Here is a 13,198-nt window from a genome sequence, read left to right on the forward strand (position 1 = left end):
ATTTATGTCCTCCTTTACTACAAGCAAAAGTTTATTTAAAGAAACAGGAATGTTTTTAGTATGAATCATAGATTTTGTGACGAATAGTGCATTTTATAAAATCATCTGTTTCTATTTTTTTAATGAGGTTATTCTTTTTACCAGTACGAGTAGAAAACTTTATTTTCCTTCGACATTCCATAGCTTTCTTACCTTCTTTTAACACTTTTTTTAATTGTGATTTCATAATACTCCTGTTGCTTCACTTGTAGCTTTGATATAATTCTTTATATCAAAACCTTGAATGGTTTGAGCATGCTCAATGCTGATGGGATTCTTCCTCTTGCTCAGGATAATCACCTGAGAGGGCATAAATTCAAATTGAGGAAAGACAGATGTAGGATAGATGTGCGGAAATTTGCCTTTAGCCAGTGGGTGGTTGGTTGGTTGGTGGAACAGACTTCCATCCCTTGTCGTGGAAGTTGATAGCCTAAATAAGTTTAAGGCTCAGCTGGACAGAACAGAGCCTTACAGAACAGAGGGGTGAAGTGGAAATGTTTTTTTTTTTTTTTTTGGCTGATGCTGCATAAGCTAGCTTTTTTGTATCAAATGCCTCTACTAATGCTAATTTCCTGAACATTGCAATCTACAGAAATTCAAGTCTAATGCCAACAAATATCTTCTTTCATCTTCCAAAACCCATGCACAGTACTAAGTAATTTAGGTTCTAATACATTTAATGCTTGGGATTTCCATAAAAAAAAAAAAAAAATTTTATTCAGATATAATAATCTGTTTAATTAATCATTACTGAAGAAATTAAATAAACTGTAATCTATCTATATGCTTACCCTGAACTTGAATTCTTCTTTGAAAAATTTGTTACTAACTTCAGAAATTGCTTTCTGAAAGAATCCTAAAGGCCTCAAAACAAAAACTACCTGAATTAGACCTGGAAAATAACCCTAACAAAATAAAAATACATATTAAATACAATGTGATTTATATCATTTTGTTAATTTCTTATACAGCGAAATCCTTTTACAACAAACTTCTCAGGGGTGTATGAATCATTTTATTGTACTGAAATTTTGTTCTGATGGATATTGCTTGAAAATTATTTCAAAGGAGCCATTGTTTATTCAAATAAATTCTGCTGCACTTTTTCTAACAGACAAAATTAGCAACTTCTGCTTAATTTTACTTACATATGAACACATTCTTTTCTGTTTATATCCTGGTATAACCTAGACAGAAGAGTTTAAAACTAGTTATTTAACAGGAATATTATGAAATACAGCAGTCATCCATTTAAACACTTGTACTAATGCACTCTTGCTTTCAGCCATCCAGCTATGCAGAGCTGCCACAAATCAGCAGATGAGGTTAGGGGCAGCAGTTCACAGGAGGGTGTCAAAAAAATTTTTGACTTTGCTTTCTGATTGGTTAATATTTATTAGTATTCAACATTTAGAGCTGCAGATTATATTTTGCCCACTAGTGGTACATAGGGTCACAGAACTACTAAGGGTATGTCATCAACTTTAAAATCAATAATAAATATATAAAATGACAAAACATGTAAAGTAAAAAAAAAATTGTCCACAAATCATTCTTTTCAAAGCATTTAAAAGAAACACTTGTATTTTTTAAAATTACAATTTTATTAACCACTTTCAGAATTACAGTACAGTAAATATAACGTACCACTGGTTTTTGTATTAATAGACCAATTTTTGCAATTAATATTTAACTTTCTTTTCTGTGCATTATTGCAAAAATGTGGGGATTTAGTTTAGGTTGCACTAAGTTAAATTAGATTACTGACAAACAACTGAACCATTTTCTTTGACTGGAGCAATCCGCCCCCCAGTAGAAAATAAAAACAGCAATTAAATTCGACTCAACTTTAATTCTGATATAAATATACAATATCAAGTGAAGCTCTCACTGGTCAATTGCTAAACAATACAGTGGTACTCTAACACCTGACCAATGACAGCTTTATTCAACAAGGGATATTTTTTTATGTCAGGATTAAAGCTAGAGTGGACAAAGTTTAATTAAAGTAAGTAGGTGCATGAATTTACCATCTCATGAACCATGTAGTCTCACATTATCCATTATTTTTTAAGGGGAGAGGTACCAGTATGGCTTACAAATTAGACTCAGTGGCATTTTCAGATGGGGAACAATTCCCCCAAATGAAAAAAATAATATAGTGTTTTTAGAGCTGACGATGATTACAGCTTAGTGATTTCCTGAAATCCAAGGAAATAAATTTTTTTTCTTAGCAAGAAAAAGGGAAAAAAATCATTATGCCAACATTAGAATTCTCTTATTTATTTGTGGTTCCAGCATTTTCTTGATTCCAGGAATCTTCCTCATAACCTGTTGTTGCTTACAACAGGGTTGCCAATTATATGATTTTAACATCAAATCTGGTGTTTTTTAAAGTCATCTGGTGACAGATTTTTAAATTTTGTGACCTGTTGAAATTCTGGTGATTTTTCAATTAAAGTAGTATGAAATCTAGTGTCACTGTTCAACAAAGTCTATGATATTTTTTTAAGGTTTACTGTTATGTCTGGTTTACAATCAGCTGGCCTATGTACTTTGGCAACTAGCAATTAATGCTTTTTATATTTAATTATTTATGCATTCCAAAATATCACAAATCACACATTGCTTTAGCTCCTCCCCCCTTTCAGAAAATCCTAGAATTGCCAATGATTGTATCTGAGCATAATCTTCCAGAAATGTGTAAAATTTAACACAGTGTATGAAACCAAATTCTTTTTTTTCTCTAACTGAATCCTTCCATAGTTATATTTGCAATATGACAATCATCTATAATTTCCACATATGTAAGTCAATTTTTGGCATAGGCAGATGTTGGAAATAATTAGCTGTACTGAATTTTTTATCAGAACTATTTTTTTCACTCACATATTTTCAAAGCATTATTGATAAGGGAAGTTGGCCAGGTGCTAGAAATATTTTCATTATTGTAAAATTTTTGTTAAAATTGTATTTGTTGAACAGGATTTCACTGTATTGTCAAATTATGAAACTAAACAACTTAACCCTCTACCTATATTTTGACCATTTCATGAACTGAAAATATAAAAGCTTAAAATTAAAATACCTGTTAGAATTACATCAGTGTGAATTTTAGTATTTCTCCAATATAATATGTATTTCAATAGGAATCACTGGCATTTTTTAAATTGGAAAGGTACACCTGTAAAAAATTATTTACAGCTTAGTGTTTGCATACAAAATGCAAATACCAAGCTCTACACACCTGCTCCTGTGTTGATTTTCCATAGATAACACAGACAACATTGTGTGCAGAACTATCCATGTGGTGGCACAGATAGCTTCTGTTTTATGACAAGAAATTCTAGGGAGGGCTTAAAGAAGTGCCAAACAAATAAAAGCAGGTGTAAAATGTCTGGTCACAGAAATGGTTAGTATCACTGCTTTTACTAAAAATGTTAGTTGTTCTTACTATCCAACATAGCATGTGGAGATGGGGGAGAACCCCTAGTGCCATCAGACAACTAACACACAAACACACTTATCCAACATCGTCAGAATAAACAAAATTATGTGTAACATTTTCATCTATTTCTTGCCTTTTATTAAAAAAAAAAGTGTATAAGACATATTTTATTTTCCAGCATGTTAGACAGAGGGTTAAACTTTGAAACTAGCATTATTGCATAAATGCTAGAAGCAAAGTTTAAACCATTAAACCATTTAGCTCATTAACAAATTTTCACAATCAATGTTATAGGAACCCTCAATCTTTTTAGAAGAATGTAATGTTTTAATAATGACATGACTTTGTGGGTCAGATTAAAAATGAGATTACCTTTGATGACAAAATAGAAAAGCTGAAATCAGTAAATTACCTGTTTTCAAATCATACCATAACAACTGCAGAGCTTGTTTATTTTTACTGAAACAGACAACAGAATGTGTGCATAAAGGTTCCATAGCGTGCATATGATTCTGCTTTATAACCAGAATTTCTAGAACATAGTGAAGTGCCAAACTAATAAAAGGAGGTGTAAAATTCCTTGTCAGAGAAATGATAATTTTGGTTGGCATTTCCATCTACACTACACAACAATGTAATGATGAAAAACCATAAAGTCAGAGTAAATTGAAAATAAACATTCAATCTAATAATCAAATATAAAATATTTATGATAACTTACTGATATTTTCAAAAGAACTGTTTTTACAGCACTCCATTTGTCATTCCTTCTATCTACCACTAGAACAAATCCCAGATCTGCATCTTGTAATCTATTAAATAAAAATAAGCCTGAAAATTCAAACTATAAGTAAATGATGTATTTAAGATTATAAAGAATTTTGTTTTTTATATTAAAAAATGTGTTGAGCCAAAAATAAAATCTTTCAGTGTATCAGAGAGTAAATGACAAGATAAACATATCCCTTTTAGCCAATTTAAAATTGAATAAAATTATTAATTTTTTCCCATCAAATTATGTCTAAATTAAAACCATCCTTATAATATATATGAGGTTAGTTAAACTTATTGCTGAATATAACAGAGAAGAAATACTTAACTGCTAACTGCTAATAGCTATCAAGCAATTAAATAAAGAAAAGAAAGCTTTTGGAATTTTCACAGAAGCAGATCCCTCATGACAATGTTGTTAATGGTTTCCTAAATCTTTCTTTTCTTTTGTACTGTTATTTATCATAGTAATTTTCTGTGTTCACTTTTTGATGGTGCAGGAAGGGGTTCCCTAGAGTTACTTCTCTGCCACACCTAGACGATTCTATACTCCTAAGCGTCCCTGAATGATTGCAAGCTCTTCCATGTTTGCTTAGTTTAAGTATTTAGTTTATTTAATTGCTTGAAAGTAGCAGTCTAGAAAGTAGCAAAGTAGCAGTCAGAAAATTCAAGTATTTCTTCTTTCACTAAAATTCTTTTACAGCAATTTTATATATGGTATAAGAGTGGCTTTAATCAAGATATCATTAGTGGGTCACATCACATTTAATTCACACACTGGGGTTTTCCATCTCTTAGGAAAATATACAAATATACTTTACTGAGTTTTAGTGTTATCCCACCAATTTTATTGGTTCAAAAGTTTAATTTAGATACCAATTTTATCTTTCTGTTACCGTGTGTGTGTGTGTGTGTGTGTGTGTGTGTGTGTGTGTGTGTGTGTGTGTGTGTGTGTGTGTGTGTGTGTGTGTGTGTGTGTGTGTGTGTGTGTGCGTGCGTGCGTGCGTTTTACCATCTATATTAACCCTGAATGAATATGACTGATCAATCTGAGATTCTGAGATGGATAGCATTATCAGAAGAAAACATAACAATAGCTATGTTTTCTTCTGTATGGTTCTTGGGTAAATAACTTTGGTCCTTGAGGCATGTCACATACTTCTGAGTGGGAGTATAAAATGCTGATGGAACTGATAGTCAGATCCCACTTGCGAGTCCAGTGGACCAAATATCGGTGAGAGCTAGTTGTTCTGTGACAGCCAGATCCTATGCTTGCACCTTCACAATGGAAGGCTGTTTGTAGCCCTGATTATATCTTCCATGTGCAAAAATGAAATACTAAACTTGGTATACTGAAAGTATACTACCAAGGTGTGTTATCCATCCCAAAGAGATGAATGCTTCCCCTTCCCCATGTGCAAGGTCTAAAACACAGGAACTGTTATAAATGGAGGTAACTATAATGGAGGTGAGGTGTGGTATACACACCTCACCGCCATGTGCAAGGTCTGAAACACTGGAGGTAACTACCTCCATATGAACCTCACAGATGAATGCCATCCCTCTATGTCACAAGGCAATACTAGGTAGTAGATGGCTCTAGGTAGTGGACAGGTAGTAGTGATAATATTGCATTGGATGGCATCATCCAGTGCAATAGTACCACTATGCTTATCAGAGGTTTGAATGGTGAAGCCCATGTTTAGTCTTCAGAGCAATGCTCTGGCAACCTCTTTTATCATAAAGTATGAGTGATATCTTTTGAAGTTATGATGGACATCACAGTGAGATCCAATATTTTGTACACTGTGGGTAAATTCTAAAAGGGTTCTTGTAAGCTGGCCAATAAATACTCCACCAGACTGAACCTACTGGTAACTCTCTCTAGGAGCCATCTGGACCAGTTAATGTGTAATCTCACTGTCTCTATTCTGCCAATTAGTAGCTAGAAGTAATTCAAGGTGTATGTATGGAATGCATTGTTGAGGACATGCACGTAAAGGAGTAGTATATTATTGCAGTGTGTACACCACATCCAAAAATTTCACTAAATCTTACGTGTCTCCCTCTCTACTCTTAATTTTTCTACTATCGTGAATAGAAAAACTAGTAAAACAAACTCATCACTGAAGATCCCAAAACTTCCTCATTCATTTCACAAATATATGCAGCCTCAATTCCAATCTCAATGATGTCCATTTCCCTACAGTCTGCCAAACCCCACTTACTTTTTTCTGACAGAATCTGAATTATTGGTTGCTTCAACTGCTGCTCATCTCAATTTTCCTAATTATTCACTTTATGATTCCTTTTGCTCCAAAAGGTGGCTTGTGAATGTTATTTGTTGTTTGGCTTTTAGGAGCATTAGCAACTAAGGCCATATTGCTCAGGGAATATGCGGTGGTCATTCCCTGACCTTTCCGCATCCTACGTATTTGGTGGTCATGGGCTCGAACCCCAGTCTAATCAAGAAGAGTGTGCTATGCACTGCTGCTCCTTCCCACCTGGCTACGGAGGCACCGCTTGTGAATGTGCATGCTTATATTCCTTGTCAAAGACTTCTTCATCTGGAACATCCTCTGCCTTAAAATATCTGTAACCCACTCTGTCAAATTCATCTGTTACCTCTATCATTCTCTTAACCTGCTAATCACAGAACTTTTTGATTTCCTTTCTTTGTAACTTTACTTTAATCCAACATTCCTAGTAGTGAGGTCATTTTCTTTGGTGATTTTAACATTCACAAATCCAGCTGGCTTCAGTTTTCTAGTTATGTAGACCCAGGTGGCTGAACTACTGAGGCTCTTGCAATTACTAATGACTTTAGCATTAGCATTAGCATTAGTAGAGGCATTTGATGCAAGAAAGCAAGCTTATGCAGCATCAGCCAAAAAAAAAAAAAAAAAAAAAAAAAAAACCACTTCCACTTCACCCCTCTGTTCGTTCAAAATACCTGTCCAGCTGAGCCTTAAACTTATTTAGGCTATCAACCTCCACCACAAGGGATGGCAGTCTGTTCCACCAACCAACCATCCACTGGCTAAAGGCAAATTTCCGCACGTCTATCCTACATCTGTCTTTCCTCAATTTGAATTTATGCCCTCTCAGGTGACTTTTCTGAGCTAGAGGAAGAATCCCATCAGCATTGAGCATGCTTAAACCATTCAAGGCTTTATACACCTCTATCAGATCACCTCGCTGGTGCCTAGTCTCCAGACACTGTCATCCAATAAATATTACTCCCTCTAGTTGCCTCCCGAACAACACAGCTTGTTCATTTACCTACCAGAATACCAGAAAATTCTAACCACATACCCAACAACTCTTGATTTTTTTCTCATTAACAACTTTTCAAAGTCCAAAGTCAACGTTAACAGTCCTGCAGGCAACTCAGATTACAATTTGGTGGTGATGATGATGGTAACTTTTCTAGTGGAACTGCACACACGTGCGCTCTCGCTCTCTCTCTCATTTGGCATTACAAGAATGCAAAATGTGATGATCTGTGTTATTTCTATTCTTCCTTTCCTTTGTTAGATTACTGATTTAAATCTTCTCATCCCAGTGTTTGCTCAGATTGTGTCAGTGAAATTATTCTTGAAGGGATGAAATCCTTTATTTCACATTCCACCCTAAAATCTTGTCCTTTATTTAAAACCTTGGTTTTCAAAAAAATGTGCTAAAACAATAATAAAGTATTTTCATAATCTCCAGCTTCATTTTCTGCCTGTACTCAAGCTCACAATAATTGTAAAACAGTTATTAAACAATCTAAACTGATTTTGAAAAGGCTATAAGTAAAAAACTTGCTTCTTATTCAAATACATTCAAGCATTCTGGTCACATCGATTGCCCTATGCTGTTGGCCTCAACTTCTGTCCATCTATACTCCCACTTCTATTACAACCTGATGGTCCTATTGCAGCCTCAACTAAAGATAACACCAACTTACTTAAATCTCTTTCTACTTTTCTTCTAACTCTTGTATTGACAATCTTGATAAATCACCTCCTATCATATCCAGTACACTCCACTGAATGCCTCCTTGGGCCTTCTGACAAAGGATATAAGAAGAATTATGAACAACCTTGATGCAACAAAAGGCTCCATGTCCTGATCACATTTCTTCACTTGTTCTCAAAACCTGTGCTTCTGAGTTTGTTTCTGTTCTATGTTACCATTTTACATATCTAAGACCTTAAATATGTCACTCTTAACATTTCTAAGGCCTTTGATTGCATTTTAAATAAAGGTCTTCTAAACAAGCACCTATCTTATGGATTGCTGACTGTGTCCCTGACTGCTCACTGCAGATACACAGCTATTTGTCTGTCTGTCTGTCTGTCTGTCTGTCTGTCTTATTACTTCTCCCTTAATTCTGGAGTTCCTCAAGGTTCAGTTCTTTCTCCCACTCTTTTCTTCTTGTATATTAATGATCCTCTCCCACTGCTAGAATCCTATCCAATGTAGTGTGCTGTCACAGCACACTACATTGGATAGGATTCTAGTTAGAGAAACCTCACCATGCACAAAAAAGCTTCAACTTCTCAAATATCCACTACCAATTCTTTAAATGCTGATCTCCAGGTAATTCTATAGTAGGGCAAAGAAAGCTCAGTTAACCTTCAATCGTTCTGGCTGTTTGTTGTTTGTTTGTTTGTTATTTGGTTTTTAGGAGCATTAGCAACTAAACTAAGGCCATATTGCTCCGGGAATATGCGGTGGTGCTCCGACCTTTCCACATCTTCCGTACTTGGCGGTCACAGGCTCGAACCCCGGTCTAATCAAAAAGCGTGTGCTATGCACTGATGCTCCTGCCCACCTGGCTACGGAGACGCCAATCCTTCTGGCACCCACTCCTGTCTTATTTCTCACAGAAAAAGAATCTACTGCTACTATGCTAATCTTCTATAACAGTCAGATTTCTATACAAGATCCCATATCTTTGCTATGGATTTATCCTGTCTTTTAATCTGTCTTGGCATAAGCTCATCACAAATACTGCTCCCTCTGTATAAAAAACTGGGTTTTCTTTTTTGCTCTCCATATTACTTTCCTTCTAAACAACTACCCACTCTACAAATCTGAAATCAGCTACCATGTAATAATTTTTCCCACATCTGGGATGATGCCCCAAAAACCTCTCTCAAGCTTCTAGACTCCATTCAAAGGAGGATAATCAGGTTAATTAATGACTTACCAAGTCTCTCTTACTCTCTGTCTCACAGACACTCAGTTTTTTCTGCATGCCTTTGCTATAGATACTTCTATGGGTGCTGTTCTTCTGAACTGATATCTATAATTCTCCTACTCTTCTTCCAAATCAGCCCAAACAATTTAGCATCCATTCACTGTCCAACTCCAAACTTGCAGTACCAACTTATCTTCCTCATTTATTCCTTTTGCTTGTTGTCTGGATAATTTTCAATGTGGTTGTCTTCTGTTTTTTTCTTTTTGTTCATACATTACATCTAAGAATGATAAAGATTATAATTTTCAAAGAAGACATGCAAAGTGAAACTGATTCACAGAATACAAGTAGATAGGGGTAAAATTTATGCAATGAGGTACTGTACTCTAGCAGTTGAAAGGAAATTTCGAAAACATTGAAAGCACTTTTTTTTCTCCCCTTTTGGAACTGCAAATCTATATTTAATCAGATGAGTAACAGAAACAAGTTCGTAACAAATGCTTATTTTTAAACTGGTTTGCCAATATGATACTTACGTAGGCACAGTGGTGAGATAAAGCATTAGCTTGCGATAATCTTCATCTGACAAACTGTAGAAAGTTCCTATATCAGGAAAAGTAATAATAGGATATCCTTCTACTGTCCTACCACCTGAAGGGAAAAATAGAAAAAAAAAAAATAATTAAAATAAATTATTTAAAAATAATTTAAAAAATAGATTAAAATTAAACAAACAAAACAGTATATTTAAAGCTGAGAACACATTTTAAATAATACATCAATCTGTAAGGGTTAATAGCTAGGTGTTCCATCACAAAAAATGGCAGCTCAATCACTGGCTTGCCATGCTGTTCAGTAGTTGGCTTGGAATACTGACAGGTAACAGCAATGAGTAGACTTCATTATCTGATAAATATTACTACTTTTATAATGTGGTATCATAAAATTCAGTAGGGGCCTCCGTAGCCGAGTGGGCAGGAGCGGGAGTGCAGTAGCACGCGCTCTTTGAGTAGACCGGGGTTCAAGCCCCTGACTGCTGAATACGGTCGATCTGCCAACCCGCACTGGACCAGCGTGGCAGATTATGGTCCATTTCCCTCAGCATGAATTGTTGAGGAGGCTTCCATCCTGCAGTGGGTTGATAATGGCTGCACTTTACTTTTTTTTTTTTAATCATAAAATTTATCTATATAATATTGGTGTAGATACACCATAGTTTACCCATAAATTTATGGGTACACTATGGTGTATCTACATCGATATTATATAGTTCATTTAAACCCATATCGTATTATGCCTTGTGCATTTAATCTTCAAATATCGTATCATAAAATTTATCATATTATTATCTTGGTTTGAAAATAATGTGATTTCAACATATATTAGGCCAATTATAAACCCTGCCATACTGGGATTGGGAGTTACCTAACCTGGAGATTAAATTATTGTTACATTAATGTTAAATTAAATTATCTTAAGTTATGTTAGGGAACTTAACGACCTAATGATTATGCACACAATGTAATATAATATAGTAATAGCTTTTTAAATTTAAATCATTCTATTAATGATTCCTAATGCCATTGTTAAAATTAAACATTACATGGTGTATTTATGATATTGATGATATCTACAATGATATTTATTACAGATACTGAAAAACTTTTATCAGGTCCTAAATTATATATATGTGTATATATAAATATCACAAGCTAGTAAGCCGACTGGGCTAGCCGGGTGGGTAAAGTGCCTGCTATTTGGTTTTTAGGAGCATTAGCAACTAAGGCCATATTGCTCTGGGATATGCGGTGGTCATTTCCTGACCTTTCCGCATCCTCCGTATTTGGTGGTGACGGGCCGTAAAGTGCCTGCCTGGCAACTCAAAGGTCGCGGGTTCAAATCCCGCCTCGGGCTTGGATCAAAGTACTGAAAAAACCTTAGGAGGTGCATATTATGGCCACAGAAGCCGATGCGCCAACAACTACCAAAAAAAAAAAAAAAACAAAAAAAACAAGCTAGTAACAAAGTAATATGTATGATAGCAATATTGTAATACATAAAGACACGGATCTATGTATATATATATATTATATAAATCAAAATTGGAATAATAAAACTACAATCAAATATAACTAATTACACACTGTCTTTATATGCTGATAAGTATTTCGACTGGGACATAAATTTATTTATGCATCGATAGGCACTTGTCCCAGTTGAAGTATTTACCAATATATAAATACAGCAATTAATTCTCTCTCTCTCTCTCTCTATATATATATATATATATATCTTTTTTTTTTGAATAAAAACCCCAAACAAGAGAGGTATTAGAACCTATAGTACTTAGTACCATAAGTACTTAGTCTACAGAAGACTTGAACTTCCGTAGACCCCCACAGGAAATATGTATGAAGGAATGTTGTTCCAGAAAATGGCAGTTGAATGAATAAACGAGGAAGATGAAAAGTTGGTTCTGTGAGTTTGAAGTTGGACAGTAAATGGCTGTTGGCAGCATGAGTTCGGCCTGTTTTGAAAGAGACTGTGGGAATTATAGAAGCCAACAATATGTCTATAAGACAGAGAGTGCAGAGACTCTGTTAGAGATGAGTCATTAATTAACATAACTGCCCTCTTCTGAATGGAATCTAGAAGCCTGAGAGAGGTTTTGGGGACACCGCCCCAGATATGGGAATATTCCATGGTAGGGCAGACCTGTGATTTGTACAGAGTGAACAGCTGTTTGGAAGAAAAGTAACGCCGAGAGCAAAAGAGAAAACCAAGTTTTTTAGATGCAGAGGAAGCAGTATTTGTAATGTGCTTGTGCCAAGAGAGATTAGAAGTCAGGGTAATCCCCAAAAGAGATATATCAACTTGCCTAGAAATCGGAGTGTCACCAAAGATACGCATAGGAGCAGAAGAATCCTTTTTGTGAGATATAAGACAAGACTGGGTTTTAGAAGGGTTGAAATCAACTACGTTGTCTTTGCCCCACTGGAAAATTACTTGGAGATCGGCATTTAAGGAATTGGAAGTGGATATTCGAGAAGTTGAAGCTGCTTGAGCAGGGCAACGTTTCTCAAAATGGAAAGTGGAATGCAATGTGCTGTTCATTGGCAAAACTATGGATACGATTTCCAGTCAATGGAAGAAAGTCATTAACATACAAGAGTAAAAGAGTGGGGGAAAGAACTGAACCTTGGGGGACACCAGCATTAGTGGAGAAGAAGACAGAGAGCCATCTACTATCACCCTCAGTGAGCGATCAAGAGAGAAAACTAGATAACCAATTACAAAAAACAGTTGGCAAACCATAAGATGGAAGCTTGTTTAGAAGACCTTTATGCCAAACACGATCGAAAGCCTTTGAGATGTCAAGAACAACTGCTTGTTTCACCGAACTTTTCCATTGAATTTGTCCATAAAGGGGTAACATAAGCCAGAATATCACCAGTGGATCGACAACTGACGGAATCCATACTGGCGATCGTTGATCAGACGTAAGGTTTCTAGGTAGTTTAAGCAGTTGGTAGTTAATTGATTTCTCCATTACTTTAGAAAGAGTAGAATTAATTACAATGGGACGATAATTGGATGGGAGGGATTTGTCACCCTTTTTAGGAACTGGCTGGATATGACCAAATTTCCAAGCAGAAGGAAAAACACCTTTGGAATAAGAAAGTGAAAAAAGGTGGCAAAGAACAGGAGTAAGTTCAGGAGCACAGGTTTTGAGAACAAGTGGAGAAATA

The 13,198-nt window shown here is 35.3% G+C and overlaps 1 protein-coding gene across 1 annotated transcript in view; it reads right to left on the reverse strand.

Annotated features, from left to right (window-relative positions):
- Positions 1–13,198, reverse strand: part of LOC150084175 (guanine nucleotide exchange factor DBS-like) — a 619,625-nt gene that overhangs the window by 275,364 nt on the left and 331,063 nt on the right. The window contains exons 4-6 of the mRNA XM_090376145.1: positions 9,986–10,100; positions 4,209–4,299; positions 831–944 (exon numbers count right to left, since the gene is read on the reverse strand). Of these exons, the coding sequence (XP_090232271.1) occupies positions 831–944; positions 4,209–4,299; positions 9,986–10,100 (320 nt within the window). The remainder of the gene's footprint in view (positions 1–830; positions 945–4,208; positions 4,300–9,985; positions 10,101–13,198) is intronic.

The sequence above is a fragment of the Mastigoproctus giganteus genome, chromosome 6, assembly GCF_048544385.1.
Source record: "Mastigoproctus giganteus isolate SK-2022 chromosome 6, ASM4854438v1, whole genome shotgun sequence".
In the NCBI taxonomy this organism is placed as follows: Eukaryota; Metazoa; Arthropoda; class Arachnida; order Uropygi; family Thelyphonidae; genus Mastigoproctus; species Mastigoproctus giganteus.